The sequence below is a fragment of the Balaenoptera physalus genome, assembly GCF_965194825.1.
Source record: "Balaenoptera physalus genome assembly, chromosome: 18".
In the NCBI taxonomy this organism is placed as follows: Eukaryota; Metazoa; Chordata; class Mammalia; order Artiodactyla; family Balaenopteridae; genus Balaenoptera; species Balaenoptera physalus.
This window is the reverse complement of record NC_138899.1, coordinates 77532997-77559061: the sequence shown is the minus strand read 5'-3', so window position 1 is coordinate 77559061 and position 26065 is coordinate 77532997. Positions and strand designations below refer to the sequence as shown.

Here is a 26065-nt window from a genome sequence, read left to right as displayed (position 1 = left end):
CCTTCTTGAAGGTATTTCCGCGTGCGATTCTCTACTCACACGTAATGAAAACGTTCCATTTTTAAAACAAATGGTGACGGGTGATTAAAAGTGGATACTGTACAATAATGTGGAATGGAAGAGATCGTGGGGCAAGCGAAATGAACCACCACCAACCACACCAAAGGCTGGTCTTCATCCAAAGAGGGTTGTGTATATGGTGGGATTGCAAGGGAGTCCTCTATTATGAGTTCCTTCTGGAAAACCCAACGATTAATTCCAACAAGTACTGCTCCCAGCTAGACCAACTGAAAGCAGCACTTGACGAAAAGCGTCCAGAATTAGTCAACAGAAAATGCACGATCTTCCATCAGGATAATGCAAGACCACATGTTTCTTTGATGACCAGGCAAAAACTGTTACAGCTTAGCTGGGAAGTTCTGATTCATCCGCTGTATTCACCAGAAGTTGCACCTTCGGATTTCCATTTATTTCGGTCTTTACAAAATTCTCTTAATGGAAAAAATTTCCATTCCCTGGAAGACTGTAAAAGGCATCTGGAACAGTTCTTTGCTCAAAAAGATAAAAAGTTTTAGGAAGATGGAATTATGAAGTTGCGTGAAAAGTGGCAGAAGTAGTGGAACAAAACAGTGAATACGTTGTTCAGTAAAGTTCTTGGTGAAAATGAAAAATGTGTCTTTAATTTTTACTTAAGAACCGGAGGAACTTTTTGGCCAACCCAATATTCGGCCATTAAAAAGCTATGAAATTTTGATGCATGCTACAACATGGATAAACCTTAAAGACGTTATGCTAAGTGAAATAAACCAGACACAAAAGGACAAATACTGTATGATTCTACTTATATAAGGTACCTAGAATAGTCAAATTCATAGAGACAGAAAGTAGAACAGAGGTTACCAGGGGCTGAGGGGGAGAGGAAAGTGGGGAGTTATTGTTTAATGGGTACAGAGTTTCTGTTTAGGATAATGAAACAGTTCTAAAATGGATGGTGGGGATGATTGCACAACATTGTGAGTGTACTTATGCTTCGGAATTGAAAATGGTTAAAATGGTAATTTTTATGTTATGTATATATTTTACCATAATAAAAACATTAAAACAAAACAAAAAAAGAAACCAGCTAAACAACAGCAACCATACAGACAGATTTACACAGTTATATCTTTTCAGTATCTTTTCTCCACTGATTTTTACTCATTTGTATGGGCATCTCAAAATTGTATGGGTACTTATTAGAATTTTAGGATTGATTGCCATTAGGTTTGTATTGCCTTTGAATTACAAATGGTATGGGGTTTTTAATGCTGTTTTTATGGCAAAGATTTTTAATGAGTCTCCTTTGTTTTGCAGTTACTTCGAGAGCTTAAGCATCCAAATGTCATCTCTCTTCAGAAGGTGTTTCTGTCTCATGCTGATAGGAAAGTATGGCTTCTGTTTGACTACGCTGAACATGACCTCTGGGTAAGGTGAATTGTTGGCGGACATGGAGCCGTGGTTTCCGCCGGGGGTTAAGAGGGACTGACTGAAAACAATTTTGGGAGCTCATCTTCGTATGAGATTTACATTTTTAAAATAAAAGTAACTTCCTAGAGTGTGGTTGAGGAGTTACCAACACTAGAGTATTGCTTTGTATTTTTACTTTTGGTCATATCAGTTTGACCTTTGTGACGTACTACAGAAAACAAACAACTCTTCAATATTGTTTCCTAGCTTTAGATTTTTGATAAAATAGAAAAATTAACAGTAATAACTATTTTCTTACAAAATTTAAAAGCAGCATATTTCCTTTTTTTCTGTAATGTAAAGAAATGTAAGATGAGAAGGTGATAGGGAAATGAATATGTTATGTTTGAAGGGCTAGATTGAGATCTAATGGGCCTGTCATTTGTCATGTGACCTTAGGCAAATCTCTTAATGGCTCTGAAGCTATAGTTTCCCCCATCTGTAAAATATAATACTTTTGCTGCTCTTTTTTACAGGATTTTCCTGGAGAACAATTTTGTATTCAAAAGCCTTATAAACTAAGTGTTCTATACAAGTACAGTAGAAAACTTGTTAATCATTTATTGGGTATCATTCACAATTGATATTCAGTATTCTAATGTATTTCTTATTTTCATTGGCAGAAATTCAATATTGTACACACTTGAATTTGGCATATTCTTATATAGGAAGAATTCTTTGTAGAAGAGAGGTCTACTACGAAATGAGATTGTCATGGAAATAGAGTCTGTTGTGGCTTTTATTTTGTTGTGACTTTTATTTTATGATAAGAATATTTTTAGATCACCAGACTTTGATTCTCAAAGTCAAGTAATTATATTTATTAGTTTAGCTAATATAACGAAAAAATGATTCTGTATTGGTAAACATTATTATAAGCTAAGAATTTAAATTTATCCTGTCTAAATAGGTAAAATACAAACAGCAGACTCAGTATCTTGCATTTACTCAGCAGATTATTTTTAAAATAGGATTTACAGAAGCCTTAAGTAACTATAAAATTTACTCCTTTATTAAATATAACAGCTACATTTTTTTAAAAAAACCTGAAAGGCCATCTTGGGGATAAGATTAATAATATATATAGATGAAAATCTATAATAGGATAGCCCAAATAATTTTGAAACATACAAAACTTATATCCTGATCGGTCTTGGGTGAAGAACATGTTAACACAGATTTCAGTTTAAAAAACAAAACAAGTAAACAAAACCCAGTATTACGTCAAGTTAATTCATTAACAACTACTTCAGTACTGTGAGATATATTTTTCTGATATTTACTAAGTAATAAGGTCTTTAAATATTTCACTGTGTTTTGCATCCTGTCTATATTTACTAAATTAGCGTGGCTGTGCATTTATTGAGCTAAATAAAAGAGAAAACATATGCAAGGGATTATAGTATCCTGGCTCAATTTCAAAATCTTCAAAATAATTTATTCTTTCATTCAGCTGTAGTTCGTAAATGCAAATACAAAATTTTGAAATAAAACTAGCACAAATCCTAGTAAAACTGTTTAAAAGTAAATTCACCTTCTGAAAATAGTTAAATAGTTTTAAACTCTTTTGCTAATTTCCAGAAGTATCCTCATTTACATAATTTTAACTTTAACAGACTTCAGAAACTGAAACTTATTTTGGTGTCATATGCTTTCAGTTTTATAAAAAAATATTTTCATACTGTTTGTAGATTCCTGTTTTCCATGACTAAATGTGGTTTGATTCAAATTATTTTTATAATTTATCTGGAAAGAACTGTTTTCAAACAGAAAATAGACACATGAAATTTTCTCTCTGTTTTATGAAACTATTGTCCAAGGTTCATGCTAGTTGTAAATATGTTTTTCTTTTTTTGTTGGCTTCTGTTCTTTTAAAAGAGATCTAATCTAATCAAATTAGGATTCTGTTAATAAAAATTCATTAAATCAGGGTGGCCAATATTGAATTGAACATTCATCATACTGAAATCTAACATAAAATCAAATTATATAATCCAAATTTATGAGTAAATTTCCAGGCTGGTTTATAAACGTGATTTGTAATAAAACATAGTTGAGCATAGGAGATAGCATTGTATTCACTATGGTTTCTCACAAACTGGTATGTAATATTTAATTTTATATGTAGGTATAATTATGCTTTCACAGATTATACTGTTTGTAATGTGCATATAGTCACCATTGGCTTTATCATCATCTTATTAATACTCATTTAAGCCAAATAAGTACTTTTAATGCTCATTTTAATAAAAACCAAATGATGATTCAGTTTATTAAAACCTATTCTTTATCCATTTTATTTTCTTATTTTAATTTGAATATTGAAATGAATTAGTTGGGGTAAGGCAGCAGAGGGTAAGAAAACAGTTGCAGTAAAAAGAGTCATTTAAAAAAATCACTTAGGTGTTGGTGAAATCTTATGGTATACATATTGCATATTTATTATATTGCCCTGGAATAAAAATGAAGGTAAAAAATTCCCCCACTGTAGTTTTTTGTAGTTATAAAATATTGGTAAAAAAGTAATATGTAAAACCCTAATGAAAATATAACTAAAGAAGTGGTATATGGCATCAGTTGATTATCTTACCTTCCCTAAATATTTGTTCCTTTCATTCTTACTCTGGCAGGTTTTAATTTTTTTAAATGTATTTTAATCTTTTTTTTTTTTTAAGCTCTGAGAGCCACTGGTTCTTCTTAAGGAGAACAGACTTGATTGTCACATCATTTCTTAGGATAAGTGACAAACAGTCTAGATTATTAAGAGTTATTGTAGCTCTGTTTTGTTTGCCTTTTCTTAAATACTTTAAAAAAATTACTGAGAAGAAAGTTAATATAATGTAATGCTGCTACTAAAGTATAGATTAATCATACTATATATGTACTGACTGATACCCCTTACCTTCTGAAATATACCTTTGCTTTTTATTTTTTCTTTGGAAGATAAAACTCCTTCACTCATTAGTCATTAGTTATTTCTTACCCATTTTCTACCTCTATATCATAAGAAAGTAGAAATGAAAAGATTAATGTATAATATTAAATATCTCACTCCTCTTTTAATTATTTTTATTAAGTTCAAGAATATGCCTGATATTCCCTCACAAATACTGGTCAGGAGTCTGGCCTTGTGCATATTAGACGCAGGCATGTGCACAGTGGTGCACGCAGCAGAGTTGGCTGCAGCTGACTTGTAGATTTTCTTGCAGTTTAAGAGTGCTTTAATTAAAATGAAACCTGTCAAGAGTTTGAAACATTGGATCTTGTTTCTGTTGAGGTACATTGATTTGTAAAATGATTTTTCTGTTTATAAAGTGGTATTGTGTTTACCGGATGTCCACTAACATTATATTGATACCTAGAAAGCTTTGATGGATGTTACAAGGCTGTTTTTTTTTTCCTCGTCTGAAGAAGCTTTCATATTTCTAATTATGTCCAGTGTGAATTGGTCATTTACATGTTATTCCTTTGTGCTTGTGTGTACTTAATTGAAATATTTTCCCATTTGCTTTCTTTATAACTCATGTATTGTAAATAGGTACCACATATATGCTATGTCAACCAGCCAGAACTCTCTCTGTTCTTTTTTTTTTTTTCTTTCATTTAATCACTACAGAATAAAAAATACTCTTTTCTTGAAAATTTTCACCAGATAAACAGGGGTCAAGTAACTCTGAAAGTAATTTTTAATTATACTTTAAAAATAAAATCACATTACCTTCTACTTCTCTGTTGTCATCATTTATTTTCTGAGACCGTATCATATGCTTAGGAAATGACATTTTAGCTCTAGTTATTTGGAAAATTTAAGGTTATTTATGTTATCCAGCAGAACGTGAAATTATATTTTCAAATCTTTGGAAATCCCTGAGTGTTTCTTTTTCTGTTAGGAAAATATTATATATCAAACTATCTTTCCTTTTTTAAGCTTCTGGTGATATTTTTCTTTCTTTCAGCATATAATCAAGTTTCACAGAGCTTCTAAAGCAAACAAGAAGCCAGTACAGTTACCTCGGGGAATGGTGAAGTCACTATTGTATCAGATCCTAGATGGGATTCACTACCTGCATGCTAACTGGGTGTTGCACAGGGATTTGGTAAGTTGAAATGTAGTTAGGTTTAAGCCAGAAAGATGCATTTGGAGTTGGATGATTTTTTAGTTGTCTCTAGATATCAGTGCTATACAGGCCTGCAAACCTTATAGAGGAAGTGGGAATGCTACAGTCTCAAAACTAGCCTAGCCTTGTGCTTTTGTGTAATGCATCCTGCTTCTTGACATACGTTAAGCTGGTGCTTAAGAGGTGAAAGAGGGCACATTTGTTTTGTTAAGCTTTCGGGGGTTTTTTCAAGTCTGTAAATAATGTATTGGCCTGCTTTACATTGAATATTATATGCCAGACAAACTCTAGAAGTTGGTATATTTATGAGTAACTTGAAAATAACCCTTTGGAGCCTACTGTATCCTAAGTTGTATATTAGAAGAGGAGCGTTCACCTGCTTATTTTTAAACCCACTATGTTAGTAGCAGTCTCTCCGCCAACAGCCTTTAATAGTCATGATTGAGTACATTATTGAGTGCCTTGCCATGTTAAGCTGCAATAAATTTTTACGAATTTAGAAACTTCAGAAACTGACTTTCTTATTTTTATTTCACATGGCAGAATAGTTTATGCCCTTTTTAAAAAAAACCCGTATAGCATTAAATTGGTGATTAAATTGTGCATTGTTCATTAAATCTTCATAGATTTAAATTATGTAAATCTCAAATTCCCCTTTTCCCCTTTCATATTGAGTAATGTAGGAACTCTAGTAAGGTGTGCCTTCATTTCAAACAATTATAAGCACAATGCTGGAAGTGATGACTTGGTCTCTAGTCACATGTGTGCATTAGGAAAAAACCCCGTCGCCAGCTTGGAGGTGGAGCTGCTCTGCCCCTCACGCAGATATTCTTTCCAGACTGCTCTGTGTTTAATGCATTCAGTCTCTGGCCTTCAGTCAGGTGTTTTAGTTTCTAGTTCTTTCATCTGTCTTCAGTAAATCTCCTTGAAATAAGTTTAGTGGTAGTTATTTTATCTCCAGTTGTCAAATCTAGAAACCATTTAGAGTAGGACCAATAACACATCAGAAATTTGGTTGAAATAACTTTTTCCCTTATGCAAAAAATTTTCCTTTATTTTTAATAGAATTAGGTTATTTTATTTATAAACAATGAATTTATAGGACATAAATATGAAAAATCCTTTGCCTCTTTATGAAGCTGAAAATAAATTTCAGCTTTTAGGGGCAGAGTCAACTTAGGGAAAAACTATTACTACTTTTGAGTTACCGACCTTTTTTATGATTCTAAAAGAACAGAATCTGGTTTTTCCCCATAGAGTTAATTGTGCTACGATAACGCTACATTTTCTTTCTAATGCAAGTATTTTCTCATCACTAAAATATGTATGTTCATTAGATGAATACAAACTGATTTTTAAACCAGTATTTAATTTTTATGTTAATGTATAATATACCTGAACTACTCACATTAGTATTAACTACAATGGTGAAAATAATTTCGAAGTCTGATTTCTTTTGTCTCTCTCTTGGGAGAGCTCTTTCTATTGATACGGCCAAAACAAGTTGTCTTTGGCACAGAGACAGTGTAGAGCAGGTCATCTCAGAAGTCTCGTGTTGGTGGCGTACCAGGAGACAAAGGCAGTGGAGCAGTGCTTAGGTGCAGGTGGCAGAGGGATGCACTGTCTGTAGCTGATTTAAAAATAATAATGAAACAGACGAAAAGTAGTTACTTTTTAAAAATTTATTTATTTATTATTTATTCTTGGCTGTGTTGGTTCTTTGTTGCTGCCCACGGGCTTCCTCTAGTTGCCGCGAGTGGGGGCTACTCTTCGTTGCTCTGCGCGGGCTTCTCATTGCAGTGGCTTCTCTTGTTGCAGAGCACGGCCTCTAGGCGCGCGGGCTTCAGTAGTTGTGGCACGCGGGCTCGGTAGTTGTGGTGCACGAGCTTAGTTGCTCTGCGGCACGTGGGATCTTCCCGGACTAGGGCTCCAACCCGTGTCCCCTGCATTGGCAGGCGGATTCTTAACCACTGCGCCACCAGGGAAGCCCGTTACTTTTTATTGTTACCGTATGCTGGCAATTCTGAACAGTATCAGTGATAAAATATTCCCATCCACTGAGGCAAACCGCTCCTACTCCTGTACCCCTCTTGATATGCCACTGCTCTCTGTTTAAAAGTGTGTTCATCCAAAATATTTTGTAAACTGTAAGCGGTTGTTTTTCTGCTGCCGCCTCCTTTGACTTTCCCATCTGAAGTGCGGTTTCCTGTACTATCTGTGCGTGACTTCTTAGTGATCTTTCCAAACGTCTGACCCTTCTGTGCATCAAAGGCACACTGCACCATCGTCTCCTTAAAATGATAAGCTCTGTCCCAGGCTGGATCCTACTGTTTCAGGTACCTGCCTCTTGAATTATTCTTCAGTTCTTGAAGGAAAGATTCATTATCATAGTTCTTTAAAAAATATGTGCCCACCTTCCTGCCAACTGAAAATTAAATTTTGGAGTTTGATATTATATAGTTTTTCAACTATAGCTATATAAGATATTCATATATGAAGTAATCAGGTATTTACTCTGAAGAACATTCTTTAGAAGCTGTATGATATACCTTTTTTTAACCCCTTCTCAAATAGTTATGATTTGCAGATGAGATATTTACCCTATGAGAATGAATATAATTACGAGTTAATTATATTCTTTGCTCCTTTCAGTCAGGTTTAGATGAAATGAGGCGATACCAACCTTAATAGATCTACGTAGATATTTATTTATTTGTTTGTTTATTTATTTATTTATTGGCCGTGCCACATGGCTTTCATGATCTTAGTTACCCAACCAGGGATCGAACCTGTGCCCCCTGCAGTGGAAATGCGGAGTCCTAACCACTGGGACCACCAGGGAATTCCCTACATAGATTTCTCATGTTAATAATTGAACCAATTGGTTAAGTTGCTGACTTGCCACAAGAAACTTCGTATTAAGGTGGATAATTGGCATAGACAGCCTAAAAACACCATTTGAAAATAGCTCAGAATGTTACTGAAGCTTTTGCTTAATAACATTGGCTTTATTATTAATAGAAATACTGACTTGAGATGACAGAGTTATGAAGTTCTTTGATATATATAGTTGTTACTTAATAAATGAAGACTAATCTTGTCAGTACTAATCATTATGTAGTAGCAGACCGGTAACTGGGATGTGTCATCCTTGGCAGGAAGTGGAGATCTAATAATGCTGGAACTCTCGTTGGGCTGAAGGTGGTAATGTGTACACACATGTGGATGTTTTAAGAAAAATGGGCTAGAAAGGAAGAACATTCAGTATTTATTTGGTGAGATAATTTATGAATCCAAAGTAAACTTTTTAGTTTTAGAGCATTAAAATATGTATGTATAAGTTGGTTTGCTTATACACTTAATCTGTTTGCTATAAGTAGAGAGAAATAAAAACAGAGGTGTGTGTAAGTTAGCTATGTTGTTTCCTTTGACTACACCCTTCTCCTTTCTTCTTTATTCTCCTCTCCTTGGAAGTGAAAAAATCGTTTGACTAATAGTCTGTAGTCCTGGTTCTGGCATTACCATCTGTATTAATCAGCGTTCTCCAGAGAGACAGAATGTGTATATTTAGAGAGAGTGAGATTTCTTTTAAGCAGTTCCCTCAGGCAGTTGTGGAGGCCTGGTTAGTCAGAATCTGCTGGGTAGGCTGGCAGGTTTGACAGACCCAAGGGAAGAGGTGTAGTTGAGTCCAAAGTCAATCTGCTGGCAGAATTCCTTCTTGTTCAGGGAGGTCAGTTTGATTTATTAAGGGCTTCACCTGATGGATGAGACCCACCCACACGGAGGGTAATCCCCTTAACTCAAAGTCCGCCCATTTAAATGTTAATCTCATCCAAAACCACCTTGATAGAAACATCCAGAATACTGTTTGACCAGATACGTAGGCACTATGGTCCAGCCAAGGTAACAGATAAAATAACCACCCTATACAAGTCGGTTAACCAAGACACAAGTTAAGGTAATGTGAGAAAAGGTATTTCTGGGTCATGTCTTCCATCCATCCCACCCCACCCCCGTTATCTGCTGTTTATATAAAACAGGAGTGTTCTGTTGGGTTAAGGAATATTAAGATTTTTTTGCCAGATACCATAAAGAGAAACTAAGTGTGAAATATTATGAAAGCTTCAAATAAAGATATGTTTTAAGTGACTCAAAATGAGGAAAGGTTTGAAGTCTGTTAGCCTGATTGTATTGAGTTTGGTGATTTTTTTTTTGAGCCCAGTCTATTAAAAATTTGAAGCACCAAAACCATATTCGATACTTTTTGTGTAGAAGCTAAGTTTGATTTTGCAGTAGTGACTGAACTCTTTCCTGTGAGAGGTAGTCCTCCTGGATTGAGTTAAAGCACACGGACAGAGTGTGAGAAGTTCTCACTAACAGTGACTCCATTGTGACCTGTTTGAGGACATCCAGCCAGTTTACTCTATCTGGCCTCTTTCAGTAGAACTGATTATTTTTTATAAGACTTACTAAATTTAGGAATGGTTTTCTTGTGCAATCGTGAAATTTCAAACTCAGTTAATTTTTCTTTTCCTGGGAAAAATTCTGTGATAGATTAAGAATTTGAAAAACGCTTGTCAAACGTATGCATGCTGGTGTTAGTGAACTGGAGATTAAAAACACCGCTATAGTCTGGCTCCAGTCTCCTTTTTTTCTTTTCTTTATAGTTATTTTCCAGCCAACCCAGAGGTTTCCCTGCCTTCCTGAATCCCTGCTCCCTTCATCTCCAGCATCTGAAATTCTATTCATCCTTTAAAGCTCTGCTCCTGCTACCTCATCAGTAAAGTGCACCCCCTACTCCACCTCCACTCCCCAACTCCCACCCCAGTCACACTAGCTGGGAGTGAGAATGTTTACTTCTACACCCTGTAGCAGTTACTTTGAACTACCCCTGGGGCACTTGCTAGTTTTGGTAATTGTATGTCCTCTGTTTGATGGTAAGTTCCTGAGGGCAAAGACTGTGACTTATGATATGTTTGTATCCTGCCCAGCGCTTAGCAAAATACACATTAATGTATACAGTATTGCTTATATTTGTTGAATGAATGAACTAGCCCATTTGTAACAGAAGCAAAGTGGCCTCCAAGGTTATTCTCCATAGCTTATCTCTGATATTACCTGATGCTGGTCCGTATCTACGGACACACAAAGACTCTGCTGTGTTTCTTCCTTTTACTCCCTCTTATCTCTGCTGTGATTCAGTGCAGTGGAACAGTGCAGAAAAAGTTCTTTTCTATTCATACTACATTTTAAGTCCTTTCAGCATCCTTCCTCTTTCCACCTAAAAGAGCTCAGCTCTTAGCAGTCAGTTCAGAGACCATTCAGCTTATGATACTGATCTGTTGACCTTTTCCATTGCACTCTTCCTCTACCCCATATTTTTGTTCCGCCCACTGAGACCTATTTCCTGGCCCTTTGTCTGTTTGTTCTGATGTTCTTCTCTTCATGTCATTTATTTTTTCCAATTTTTTTCCTTTAATCTTAAGGGTCGAACATTTCCATCATAGTTCGTTTACATCCCTCACTTTTTTTCAAGAACGTCTTAAAGTACCTTCTGTGTGAATTATTGTTTAATTGTAGGTGAGGGGGCCATACCTCCCTTCTCCTATACATCCCAGCTGCTCTGAACTTGCAGCTCTCATGTTTCACTTTAATAATACATTTAACTGACCAGTTCATTACTAATCACAATGTAAATATTTTAATTTCTAGCTAATAGTTGTTCATTTTAAATTTTCTAGTGAACTCAATGTTGGCTGAATTTTGTGCTTTTTGTTGAAAATATTCATGCAGTGTATCAGATATACCATAGAAATGATTTACACTCAAATCAGACTTGTATTTAAGTAAGTATTAAAGACTTGGGCTTTTGACATGTTTCCTAAGGAACTTAATAGAAAGTAGAGAAGTAGTTATGATGACTGGCCTATTTACCATTAATTTTCGTTAAGTATATATCAGGTTCTCATATGGTCATTAATGTGTTCCACTTTAAAAAAAAATCTAATGTCCAAAATTTCATTTGAATTATTACCTTAATGGTTTTATCATAGTGGTAATTAACTTGGAACTACCAGACACATAGGGTTGTATTTTTGTCCTGTGGCACTAAGTGGATAATATAATATAGTGTATTGTATTATATACTATAATATAGTATTAAGTGAGATATACTGTAATATAACTTTTCACCATGTTGTTTCCTTTTTTCATTTAAGCTGAATTACAAGGCTGTATACAAAATTTGGAGTGTTTTGGAGTATTACAACTATCTGCTAGTTGGTCACTCGTGCCCTAAACCAATTCAAAATAGTTTTTTTGGGGGGGGGCAGTGGTATAGCTCAGTGGCAGAGCATTTGACCGCAAAATAGGCTCTTTGTTTTTTTGTGTGGTTTTTTTTTTTTTTTTTTAATATTAGCACCTTTAATTATTATTTATTTATTTATTTATTTATTTGGCTGTGTTGGGTCTTCGTTTCTGTGCGAGGGCTTTCTCCAGCTGCGGCAAGCGGGGGCCACTCTTCATCACGGTGTGCGGGCCTCTCACTATCGTGGCCTCTCTTGCTGCGGAGCACAGGCTCCAGACGCGTAGGCTCAGCAGTTGTGGCTCACGGGCCTAGTTGCTCCGCGGCATGTGGGATCTTCCCAGACCAGGGCTCGAACCCGTGTCCCCTGCATTAGCAGGCAGACTGTCAACCACTGCGCCACCAGGGAAGCCCTTTTGTGTGGTTTTTTGCCATAGTAAAATTTCCTAGAAAATAAATCTTTGTAGAGATTTCCTTCGGAGTATCCCAGTGGGGATGTGCTATCATGTGTAGTATGTGATGTGACATAGCCCAGTGGGCCGTTGCATAAACGTATTTAAAAGATGCTGGAGCTATTTCAGAGCTTTAATCTGACTTAATAAAAAAAAAATCTGATAGTGCCGCTGCCATGCAGTTTATTTTAATTATACTGGGTAACTTGGAGTCACTTGGTGGGGTTTTAGCTGTTTGGTGAAGGATGAGTTGGTTTCCTAGCAATACAGTCAAAATCTTGGAGTGAGCCATCGACTCAAACTCAGTTTCACAGGGCCTACTTTAGGAAGGCACCTAATTATGTATTGATGATAACATGATGAATTATTGGGGTGTTTTGGATCTGATTCTTCTTGAGTGAAAGATTGCCTGGTTTATTAGTTTTGCTTACTAATACTAAAGTTTGCTCACAGTGATACGGTTAGTTGGTTTGTTGGGGTTTTTTAGGTGCATTTTCTTTCTTTTTTTTCACATCTTTATTGGAGTATAATTGCTTTACAGTGTTATGTTAGTTTCTGCTGTATAACAAAGTGAATCAGCTCTACATATATATATATATATATATATATATATATATATATCCCCATATCCCCTCCCTCTTGCATCTTCCTCCCACCCTCCCTTATCCCACCCCTCTAGGTCGACACAAAGCACCAAGCTCATCTCCCTAGATGCATTTTCTTATTGACTGTTGAGCTCTGTACAATAAGTGGAAGACTCAGAAGGAAAGAGATTAAGTGACCTGATTCTGGTTACTTAGAGAACTGTTTTCAAAGCTGGGTCACTGAATTTAGGGAATTTTTCCTCTAGATCTATGATTTTTTATAAATTGCAGGTTGTAAAAGCCATAAGTGAGTTGGGAAATCACACAACACAACCAGCCTTTTTATTTTTTTAATGGAGTAGAGTAGAATAGAGAAAATAGCAGAGTGCATCATATGTCTTGAGGGAAATTATTGTTTCATGAAACTTTTGTTTCAGTTATACGTGTGTATATGTGAATATGGTCATGCAATATTAAGTGATTTTCTTCCTGTGGGTTGTGTTCAAAAAGGTTTGAAAGTCGCTGCACTAGACTGTTTCCCAAAAGGTACTTGATATGGTTAGGAAAAGAGAACATCAAGGAAAAAAAAGTAGTCAAATCTTTAGAAAACACTTTGTCCCAAATTGTAAGTACTTTAATGTTTTATGCAAATTTCTTGACATTGATAATAAAATCATTTTGAATAGCTGTAGCCCTGTAGGAAATATGTTTTTCTAAGTAGGGTTTATTTACGAGTAGGAGAATTTCGGGCAAATTTCACCTTCCTCCTTTAATACCTTTCTAAATTGTCTGAATAGTTTGCAGTTAACATATATTATTGTTATATAGAAGGAAACGGAGGAAGATTCTATTTAGTCTTTATTAAAAGTTCACACATAATATTCAGTGTGGTTTAGTGTATTTATTTTATGGTAGAGGATGATTGCTATTAAGAAAAAAAAAAGCCATGCATACACTTTTTTTTCTGCCTAAAAAAAGAGGACAGTACCTTCTTCAGGGTAAAAAAAAAGAAAAAAGAAAAAGAAAAAAAAGAAAGAAAAAGGCAGAAAGGACCCTGCCACTGTCCAAATGCTGAAAGAGGCAAAGCAACAAAATAATTGACCAGCTGGGAAGAAAGGAGCCTGCGTTCTTGGCCTCTGTTGTAACTGCTGTTGCCCCTTCTCTGTGCTTCGCTTCCTTGAAATGAGTGTTGGGAATATATTAAGCATGTTTCTTTACAACAGAGCTCTTTTGAAGAAAAATGCTTTGTGACTGTCAGGTTTAATCACTGCTTATTACTTGAGATTTGCTTCATTTACTGGGAGTAAATGAAAATAAATAAATCTCCAAGGATTTACTCTGATTTTCTTATTTGTCTAATTGTATAACTAGTAAAACATATAAAATTGCGGTCATAAAATTTAGGCTTGAAGATAAAACATAGGTTTTATTGATAAGAATGGGTTAAGGCGAACTTAAATGAGGTTTGCATTAATTTTAGTTAACATAATGAATTGTGTTTATTCTATAGTATATTTACTTAAATGACCAATTGGGCAGTTTTCTTTCTTGGAAGTATTTGATTGTTTGTAAACAGTCCATTTGATTTCTTGATATGTGCCACGTTTGTGTAATTTTGATATTGATGTTGAGCATACACAGTGAACTGTGTTCTATTGTTTGTAAATAATGAAAAAGTGGTCTACTTAATTTTACTGAATAGCACAGCTGCAAATATCGTACCTGCTTATATGGGCAGATTACAAGTTGATTATAAAAATATTATGTTATTTAGTTTGCATATTGCTTCTAATCTACTTTTCCTTAGAGTCTGAGTCTTTTCAGACACTTTATCAGCACAATGCTGGAATCTTTTAAGTCAGATTTCTCACCAATCAAGAACAGATATTCTAAATAATTTAATTGAGCCTTTTAAAAAAATGGAGTGTAAGATAATATCTTTGAGTAATCCTGAAAATTGACTAGAAGTAGAGGATTATCTGAGTTTTAAGTCACGTACATTGGTACCTTTTCTCTTTTTTTAACATAAAATGGAGCCAGACCCGTCTTTTCATCTCTTTGATAGAGAGTCATCTGAAGTATTAGGACTGTCTGGCACATAGTAAATGTTCAGTAAATGCATCTTACTTCAGTCGATCATCACGTTGCCCTAGAACTATGAATAAGTACCTTAGGGGCGGGAACTTTATCCATTTTGTTTACTGCTGTATCATTATTACCCAGAGTAGCACATATTAGCTGCACAATAAATATTTATTGATTGAATAACTGGATTCTTATCAATGCTACCTTCAAAACAGGTCTCAGATTGAACTACAGTAAGACGTCCTGTAACTGAGATTTGAAGGTGGCGCAGTTGGCATTGGTCCCAGTCCTCTGACCAGTGTCTTTTCTCGAATAAGAGTGACCTGTAGTGCTTGTTTTCAGGGAGAAACAGCTGTGGGAAGAGAGCCATGAAGGGAAGAGCAGGTTAGCAGGGATTCTGGAGTCCTCCTAGCTCAGTGTCTCTGGGTCAGTCCAATGAACAGGTGCCGACTAACAGGGAGATTCCAAAACCCCTCGCTGCCAGGATGTGGATTTGGATTTTCCAGGTGGACTTCCAGGCGTGCTCATTCGTGAATTCCTGTTCATTAACCCTACAGTAGCCTGACCCCCCAGTTCACACGGTTCACACGGTTGAGTTTTCTGCAGTCCACTTACTGCCTCTTGACTTTGCTTCTTATCGTTTCTGTCACTACTGTTCTAATCCATGGTATCTGGATTACTGAAAAAATGTCCAAGTGAATCTTCCCTACTTGCAGTCTTATGTTCCTGTGGTCCAGTATCTACATAGCAATCAGAATGATCGCTCTAAAAAGCAAATCACACCGTGTCATTCCCCTACCTGAAGTTCCTCGGTAGCCTCCTACTTGTGAGGCAGGTATACTCAGAATCTGTCCTGAACATTTATTATGTCTTCTTGCTGCAGAGACTGGAGAGCTGAAAGCTGCAGCATTGTTGTATGTATCAGTAAGATAGAAAACATGCTGGCAACTCAACTGTCATACCATGGAAGTTATAAGACATAACCCAGTTACAGAAATATTAAAATTTTTAAAGGAAAGTAAAAAAAATGCATAAAGTGCATTTTCCCCTTGACATTTGGTAATGGTAAGTAGCTAGGACTTAATTACTAGTGCAGTGGCAAATGATTGAGGTAACTGCTTTTCTGTCTTTAATAAGAATTGTTAAGTTTCATCATTATGTGTGATGTTTGTTCTAGGGTTTTGGTAGATACCTTTTATCAGGCTAAAAATGTTCCCTTCTATATCCAATTAAGTTGTTTGTTTCTAAATCAAGAATTGATTTTATTAAATGCTTTTCTTGCATCTTTTGAGATGGTCATATGGCTATTTCCTTTAATCTGTTAATATGGTAGCTTACATTTATAAGGTTTTATTTCATTTTTAATGTTGACCCATCCTTGTCTTAGTGGGATCAGCCCTACTTGGTTTTGATTTTTTTTTCTCCAGTTGTTGTTGGATTCCCTTTGCCAGTACTTTATTGTGTCTATATTCTCAAGTGAAGATGGTCAGTAATCTTCTGTTTGTACACTTTTTTTTGTTATCATGATTATACTAGCTTCAGAAAATGATTTTAGTCTCTGGAATAGCTTGTATAATATAGGAATTACTTATTCTTGAAAGGTTGGTAAAAGTCATCTGTAAAACTGATTCTGGTGCATTGAAATTAGGATGGATGATTTTTGACTACCATTTAAATTTCTTTAATAGTTGTTAAATTATTCTGGTGTTCTACAAAACCCTGGATAGAATAAACATTTTAAAATAAATACAAATTACCGTAATTGACCCTGGTAAAGGTAGAAAAACTAAATAGACTAGCAACTATGGAAGACTTAAAGACATTTGTCACAGGGCTACCTCTAAAAACATGTAACAAATGCACATTTTTTCACAGTTGCTTCAACCATGAAGCAACAGTTAATCCTGCATTATATAAACTGTTCCAGAAAGAAAGTTTCCTTAGTAACTTTGTAGGAAGAAAGCATAACACTGACACAAACCTAATAAAGATAGTAGATCAGTGTCATGTATAAATATTTATGCATATATCCTAAATAAAATATTAGCAAATAGTATCCAGAGGAATGTTAAAAGAATATTACTATGCTCCAAGTAAATGAAGTTCTTTTCAAGAATGTGAAGATGATTCAGTCTTTGGAAACCTGTTAACAGAATTCATATTAATAATGCTAAGAGAATAACACTGGTTATCTCAATAGTTATAAATATAAAACTTTTGCAAAATTCAATGTTTGACGAAGTTTAATATTCATTTCTGATTGAAATTCTTTACAAAAATAAGGAAAGAAGGAAACTTCTAAGCACAAAAAGTGTACATACCAAATCAACAGCTGTTATCTTTTCTGTTACCTTTTCTCTTATCTTCTCTGTTCTAACCTTTCTGTTACCACTATTATTTAACAATGTCCTGGAACTTTTCTGGTCTAAAAGTAACCTAAGTAACTGTGATAGGGGAGGCTAAATAAAATAGGATCATTACAATAGTACTATGCATTTATTTATTATTTGTTCACTGTTGAGTGAACAAATACAGGAATCAAAAGAGCCTTTCTAAGATATTTATATAAATGTAAATAATATAGAGAAATCTGGAATTATGTCCACCAAAATACTTGTAATGACCTAACTCTGTGAGGTGAGGTTTCAGGTAAATTTTACTTTCTTTGTGCTTTTCTGTATTTTAATTTTCTACAAGAATGTCTATTTTTATTACTTTAATTCTTAAAAAGCTGTTACTAATAATAAACAGTTTTTTAATCAATAAAAGGCATAAGTAACTAGAAGCTAGAAAGGTGATCAAAAACAATTAGGGGCATCTCATAGGGTGATGTAGAAAAATCATCTTGGGGGTATTATCCAATCATGAATGGGTACCTCGCCCCCCAGAAGTCTTCAGTTAAGAATCACTTCAGTTGTGAGTCACTGTTAACAGATTATAGTGTTAGCTGTCATTATAATATATTTTGGACTTTTAATATATCAAGCATTGTATTAAGTCTTCTATGTGCATTAGTAACATTTATCTTTGCAACACTAACTTGTCATTATTTTTATCCATATTTTATAAATGAGAAAATGGAGGTGAAGGTCACAGAACTAATAGCTGATAGCATCCTTGATTTTCTTTTAGTCTGTTCGTAACCATTTAACCATACTTCCTCATCTTCTGAAGAAGTCTATTATATTCCTCAAATGTTTAGGGGAAGAAAAATGTTGAGAACTATTGGTCTAAAGTCTGTGTCTGTTCAAATATAGAAAAAAATTATAGTATCAGATAAAGTATATTTTACTTCAGAAGACTGAAACATATTTTGTAACAGCAGAATGATTAAAATAATGAATATACACCAAAGAACTTATGATTTGTTCAATTTGGCAGTTGTACAAAAGGAAATAGAAATATATAATTATGTACTTTGACATTCTTCAAATCAGATTTTGACAAAATTTTTTAAATAAAGAATGAGCAAAAATTATAGAATGAAGCAATGTGATATAATAGAATTGCTTGGCATTTAGGGCTATATAAAAGAACATTTTAAAATAAACGTTCACTGGGAATTCCTTGGCGGTCCAGTGGTTAGGGCTCCAAGCTTTCACTGCCGAGGGCCCACGTTCAGTCTCTGGTTGGGGAACTAAGAAACCCGCAAGCCGTGTGGCACAGCCAAAAAATAAAAAGAATAGAAAAAAAAAGAAAAACCATTCGCTAAAAATGTATGTCTAGAAAAGTTCAGTGTGTACTAGAAGATGAAGATATTCATGGTAAGTATTCACAAAGACACAAATTCTATATTAATTTCTCAGAACACAATAAAAAAAAACTACAAGTAAAAGCAGAATTATATTTTCTTAGCTATTAGACGTCAACTGAAAATGTGCCATTTGAGATACAGATCAGTATGTGTCATAGTACAAAATGATTAACAACCAAACTGAAACAAAGTCATTGAGTGTCCAGAAAGTGTGCCACCAGGTTGTGTTGTTTATAGTGTGTAAGTTTAGTTCTGAAAAAATCTTGGAGAACAGCACTTAACAGTGGTTTCTTAGGGATCCCTGTCTTCTTTTCATAGACAGATCCATTAAAAACCAGCTTTTCTTGTTGACTCAGAGTCTCCATTTTGCCTTGATAACGTTAGTGAATATGAAGACTCTGGTTTTACTCCTAGAATAACAAGTCGTCAACTTGACAGAGATGCCAGTGTTCTGCACTTCCGTACCTGTGTGAGATACCTCTGACTGGTAATGGAAGTTTCCGGACCAGCCCAATTCCTGTCTTTCTCAAGATGCAGCTCCGTGCAGTCCTTAGTCTTCTACCAGAGCTGGCCCCTTAAATGAAACTACTTTGCCGTCCCTGCTGTATGCCAGAATCATCAGTGTGCTGTTTCCCATCGAGACAGAGCCTGGAGAACAGAAAGCCTCTACAGGAGTGGTTATCTCTGTAACACAGACATCTTGCTTTAGGAAATGTCAGTGGGGTTTTTTTTTGGAGCACAACAACATAAAACAAGAAGAAAAGCCATGAGACTGTAAAACAAGGGCGTGTTCTTTTAATTACAAACACAGGTTTTTTTCTGGGAGAAATAAAGCAAGAGAAGGCTAGCGTAGTTTCAAACAATCAAATTACACTTCAAACAAGTATCTCATTGATCTATTTCATTGTTCAGCAGGCAGTAAAGGGTGTTCTATAATCATTTCTGTGCATAAGATAACTATTCTCGAAGATGTTATCATGATGTTATAATACTTTTAAGTCATGTTGGACCTCTGCTCTCTATAGCAACAAATAGTTTAATGGAGTATGTGCCTCATCAAAATGTCACCAGCAAAGTATGTTTTTTTAAGGTGATTATGTCTGATGGCACATGAAAGATCACAGACTATTTACCAAAGTCATGGTTATTACTGATTGTTTCATGAATTATCACCAGTTACTTGGATGCTTTGGCTCTAGAGCTTAAAACTGCTAACAAATTCTCCCACTGAAAAAAGAAAGAAAAGAAATTAGCTTTTTGGAGAATATAATATTGTTTCAATGTGGCATTAAGTACGAAAACAAAAATTATCCATCAAGTCTTTTGAAGCCTTCCTTAAAACTGATTAAGCAACAAAACAAATACTGACAAGAGTATTCATGATGTCTATGGCTTTTCTGCCAGTTTCTCTTGAGATTTCCATTAGACCACATTCACAAAAGAAATTTAGTGTGAGATTTGTCTACTAAATCAGAGTATCACGCCCTGGGGCATACGGATACCACCATGGGAGACACCATGAGGAGGGACTCATTGTTTATAAAGTTTTATTAAAACAGCACTTAAAACCATTCTCTTTTGTTTATGACTACATAGCATGCCCAAACTGAACTTAAATCCACTAATTTAAGTGTGCGTGGTGACTCTCGGCCCCAAGATCTACTTCAGATCATGCGATAGGCAGTGAGTTGTCTTGCAAAGCAAGTTTTAATTATTAGCTGGAGCTTTGGCCCCAAACCCTAATACTAGGCAAGACTTTGACAGAGAAACTGTTCCTCACCAATGCTCAAACCCAAGCTTGGGACTTGGCCAGTCCAGTGAGTCTATAATAAAATGAAGACCAAGAGAGGGAGTTTTTCCCCCTTTGCCTAGTAGCAGGCTGACCAGTACCACCCATCCCAGGGCTTCTCAGATCTGGGTCCGGCTGCTGAATGAGTAAGAAAGCAAAAGAGAGAGAGAGAGCTTTTCCACTCCATCTAAAATAGAAGGAGGAAAGTGATGCCCATGTGTGCTTGTGCTTTTGCCAGATATGGAAGTAATCTTTTAGGAGCACTTAAGTGCTAGAAAAATCCATCGCAGCAAGCCAGTTAATCAGCTTGTAACTCTGGAGGAGGGAGTGGGATTTGGTATGTGGTGGAGGAGTGATGGGTGGTAAAAGAGTCTTTAACTCTTAACTGTATGTGGCCTCATAGTTTGAATTGTTTATAATCAGAGTGTATTCATGTATTACTTACATCATTAGAGGGTGGGCGTGGAGAATCAGGTTTTGCCAAGTAGTGCAGAGGAAAGTTCTTATGGTAGAAATAACGGGCTAGCACTGACATAGTTGTGTAAGGTCTAGTCACAGAACGCTGCAAACACATGTGTGGCAGGAGAGTGGTGGAAGGCGGGGCTGGAGAGATAAGTGGGTTAGAGCTTGCAGGTGCCTGGCATTCCATCATAAAGACTTCTACCTTATTCACAGGCGGTGAGGGGCCATGTGAAGGTGAAATACTTTAGTAATAAAGCACAACAAGAGCATTCAAAGAAATTTTGAAAAGGTCGTCCCTACCTCTGTCACTGTAACCTTTTTTGTTTTTCTAGTCCTTACTCAACACTTCTTTTTTTTAACCCAGTTGTAATCACAGTCTATATATAATTTTCTGTTCCACTGTTTTCCTAATAATTTCCTCTGTTACTGTGGAAGATTTTAAACAAGGGAGTGATGATGTGATCAGCTTTGTCTTTTAGGAAGGTAACCCTGGCAATAGTACAGAAGACTGAATTGACGCGAGGAGAATCAAAATGGGGTTCAAGAGATGTCTAGGAGGTCCTGCCCTGATGAACCATGAGAAGAGAGTTCTAGCCCAAATATCAAGTCCCCTCTTGAGCCACACTGTGACTGAGAGCTGGCCTTTCCCTCAGCCAGATAGACGGGCTGCCTCTTCTCTTGGAGGGCCACCCCTGCTGTGGGCATTTCACTCGAGTCTCTGAGCCCTGGTTTCCTCTGAAGCAGGCTGAGCTCTGCAGTGTCCCTGATGAGCAGCTTTGTTTGTGGTTGGCAGCTCCACGTGGCTCACAGGGAATATTGTTAGTGCTGCACTTCCTTTTGGTGCTTCACCAGCTGTCTCAGTGGGCAGGAGTGTGTGTGTGATGATAGAGATTCTGAAAACATTTCCTTGAACAACACATTATAGTTATGGTAATACACGTCCATTTAAAGCTTGCTACATAATTACCTTCAGAAGGGTCTATTAGGAACGGGCACTGCACTGCTCAGAGACCGGGCACATCCTGCTACTGCCCCCCACCCCCATCTCCTTGATCATACTTGGGCAAGTCATGCACTCGCTCTGGTGCCTAGTTTCCTCATCTTAAAAATTGTAGGAATTTTCAACCTTTGAAATGTATGTGCTACCATTTCAGCAGTGTCTTTTCACTGAGGATAAAAAAATAATTTTGATCTTTGGTAGTTGGTAGAATAATATACTGTAAGTTACATTTTATCAGTAATAGCATAGGGGCTGTCATTAAATATGGTCAGGGAAGCCTGTGAATTGGTTACCACTGTAAACAGCCTTCATTAAAATCTTTGATTTGATTCCAAGATTGCTTTGATGGGTATTTGAAAGGCGTCGTGATCTGGTTTCACTTTTATTCAGCAGACTGGTAGAACTGCAGTCAGACCAGGCGGAAGGCAGGGTGGCAACCTGAGAGACGTTTGGGGACTGCCCCTTCCTCCTTTCCCTCTCTCCTCCTCCTTGAAGAGGGACAACCCTTATATGTTAGTATAGTAGATACCACTGTGATAGATTTTAGATGGCAGTTAATCTTGTTATTTTTAGAGACTTAAGAACTGTTTGAAATATTACTTTTGTAAAATCTCACTTTAAATGTTAGCTTCCTTTTTTATTTAAAAATGAAAACCTCAAAGATGTTCAGGTCATGGAAAATTCCTATTACTCTGCTAACTCATTTAGAAAAGACTTTATTAAATTGATTTCTCTATAATTTATTTGAAACATAGGTACATACTGTGCGGTTTCCAAAAAAGGGTATCAGGTGGTCCCTTCCCTATAATTAACTTGCTGCTTAGTGTTAAATTATATTTGAAGATACATTTTCCCTTGAAGTTGCAGGACATTTTATGTAACTGAAAGAGTTAGAAGGAAGCACAGCATTTTAACTTTCTGCCAGCTGTTCCGCAGTAGTGAAAGCAGACTGATAACAGGGCCAAGAAAAGCCTTAGCTCTGCCTGGAGAAAAGCACTGCCATATTTGGCCTTCATGAAGTTGCATATTGCTTTGCATATATACACATAAAGTTTCTTTGGTGACTTCCTGTGTTTGATTTTAATTTTTGAGTAAATGTGGTTTTTTTAAAGGTGGATTTATGTTATATTGGCATATTGTCTATTTAAAAGAAACCACTACTGTCTACTGAAAAAAAACACTATTTTGTTTCCACAGAAACCTGCTAATATTTTAGTTATGGGTGAAGGTCCTGAGCGAGGAAGAGTAAAAATTGGTATGTTATATCTTTGATAAGTCACAGTGTAGCACTCTTTTAAAACTTTTGCAGGCAGCTTTATCACTTCTAATTTTTGCTGTAATAATATGCATTTATTCATATAGTTCCATGTGATCGAAGCCATTTCTAAAGAGTATATGTTAAAAGTGAAAAATGTTTCACACTCTTGAAAGGTGTCAGACAATCTTTAGAGACTGAAGTGTTCTAATTATAAAATAAGCCATGCAAGTTTCTTAGAAATTTTGCTTTCATTAAAAATAGCCTATAGAGGTGAGTGGCTTCTATCCATGTTAGAAGCCAGCCTTGCCTTTAGTCACAAGGGCATACAGTGTACTAGTAATTACACCATCGGTTCTGTTTACCTGAGCCACATTAGATCAGGACATATGCCTCTGTTAGCCTCATCTAGATTAGGAATTACAAACTCAGGATACCACTGAGGCTGGGTAGGTTCTAATGAGCCTTTGCCTGAAGGGAAAAAATTAACAAGCGTTCTCTACCTCGGCATGTTTTCTAATAGCTCTGTTTTCTTATGTATCAATGCAAAATTTTACCCATTCCTGCTCCGATAACCTGTAAGGATAGAACTAGATTTATTTTTCCTAACTGGTTATTTTTTCATTGTCATTTCCGAGTTGTGTTTGTCACATTTATTTAGTTTGTTTTGTGTGTGGATAGAAGAAATGTAGTAACTAAATTATATTAATTTAAAAGCAGCAGGCTTATGGGAGTATATAACAAAGTAAATAGGAATTTCTGATTGTAAGATTTAATATGAATTAGAATTATCAGCTGATTTGTACCACTTCACCAACAAAGAAAAACCCAGGTATTCTTAACCCTTCTTCCCTACCCTCCCCTATAAATTCCCCAAATCTCATTTTCTACTTCTAATTAGACTCTCGAAATACTCTTGATATAAATTTTGCAAGTGTTTTAGTACTGCGAACATTTGACGCACCTTGAAATGTTCCTAGTCATTGACTTGCTTTGAGAACCAGGCCCTGTCAGTGCTTACCATAGTATCAAATGCCTGTTAAGACCTTACATGTGTTTTTAAAGGATTTCATCCAATCCACCTTGGTGGCATCAAAGTCAAATGTAAGTTCAAAGCATGCAAAATCTAAAAGACCCAGCCAAACAGTATTTACAGATGTGTTCTTTACTGTAAGATTTAGGGGAATTTTATATGTTAAAAATAATCTAGTTTGGAATTATACTTCTGTGTAACATGTATGATGTTGGCAGGTTTGGGGGACACTTCTTAAAGTATTCACATTTAAGAAGAAATACTAGTTCTTCTGTAAACCATTATTTAGTAATCCGACTCGTGGTTTTAATTCTTTGCCAAATTTCTGTGGTTTTTTTTTTTTTAACCTCTATAATTAAGTAGATTAGATTGGGGCCTACTTCATTAAAAATGTATATTAGGAGAGCAAAATTAAACAAATGGTGGATGAATCTTGAAATTTTCGAATAGGTGGTATGAATAGTGATTGTTCATTCAGCGTGTGTTTGGCAAAAGCAATGTGTAATGACACTGTACTTGATGCTAAAAGGGGGAGAGAGATGAAAAAGACACAGTTTTTGCCTATAAGAAGGTGGCAGTTTATTAGGATAAATGTCCATGCCCGAATTACCACACTATATATTAAACCGTGTGAAATGCCGTGAACTTTATCTCATTACAGCTCCAGCTCTGAGATACAAGTTTATGACATTTGTCAAATCACTTAATTTCTTCTAACCTCAGTTTCCTCATTTGAAAAAGGAGGTGATTGAATTATATGATCTTTAAAGTCTTTTCCAGCTTAAAAAACAAACATGATTCTTTAAAGAAAAAACTCCACCCAAAAAAATGGGGGGGAAATAGTGGTATTATTATACTGTACAGTCAGCTTCCGATTATACCAGTGAACATGCTTATTGATGCAAATAATGGAAAGCCTCACCCTACCTGATCTAGTATCTTGGTGCTTGTGACCAATAAAAAGAATGGGAATGCAGCTTCACAGCCCTGTCCCAATGGTGGTAAGACAGATGGAAAGAAATCTGCCCCGAGGGGTAGGGTCACCCTTGACCTCTGGCAGCAGAGTGTGTCTGTAACCCAGTGGAAGAGTGAGTGACAATAGTTGGCAATGAATGAAGATCTCAAACTTGTTTTATATTTAGACTTCTGAAAGGGGTGAGATGTTGTGTTGGTTTTGTTGGTTTTCTCCCCCCAGAATTCACATTTTTCGTATCTTACTAAATAATAATAGTAAAATTAGAGTAATCAATAAAATTTGTAAAAATCTGTGTCCTTAACATTGCTGTTACTTTTTTTACAGCTGATATGGGCTTTGCCCGATTATTTAATTCACCTTTGAAGCCTTTAGCAGATTTGGATCCAGTAGTCGTAACGTTCTGGTACCGAGCCCCAGAATTACTTCTTGGAGCAAGACATTATACCAAAGCTATTGGTGAGTAGAACTAATTAAAATTCCATGACATTTAAAAAGTGGCTTTGTTGTTGTAAAGTACACATATTTCTGTATATTTTTAAATCAAGTAATATAGAAAATTATAAAAGTAAGAGCAAAAATTAACATAAAATTCTACTCTCTAGAAATACCATCATTAGCATTAGGTGTGTACCATTCCAGACATCCCTTTCTGATAGATAAACAGATGCTAAAAAAGTTTTTAAATATATGGGACTATACTATGAATTCTAAGTAAAAAGTATTTTAATTTTACTTGAAAAGAGAAAT

General features: G+C 35.7%; 1 protein-coding gene across 9 annotated transcripts in view; it reads left to right on the top strand.

Annotated features, from left to right (window-relative positions):
* The window catches only part of CDK8 (cyclin dependent kinase 8), a 204856-nt gene that overhangs the window by 55592 nt on the left and 123199 nt on the right, over positions 1–26065 (top strand). For 7 of the 9 annotated variants that reach the window (XM_082435699.1, XM_082435697.1, XM_082435701.1 and 4 more), the window contains 4 exons: positions 1354–1464; positions 5463–5603; positions 23252–23309; positions 25643–25774. In XM_082435699.1, coding sequence (XP_082291825.1) covers positions 1354–1464; positions 5463–5603; positions 23252–23309; positions 25643–25774 — 442 coding nt within the window. Of the gene's footprint in view, positions 1–1353; positions 1465–5462; positions 5604–23251; positions 23310–25642; positions 25775–26065 lie in introns of those variants that run through there. The other 2 variants (XM_082435700.1, XM_082435703.1) reach the window with 2 other exon arrangements.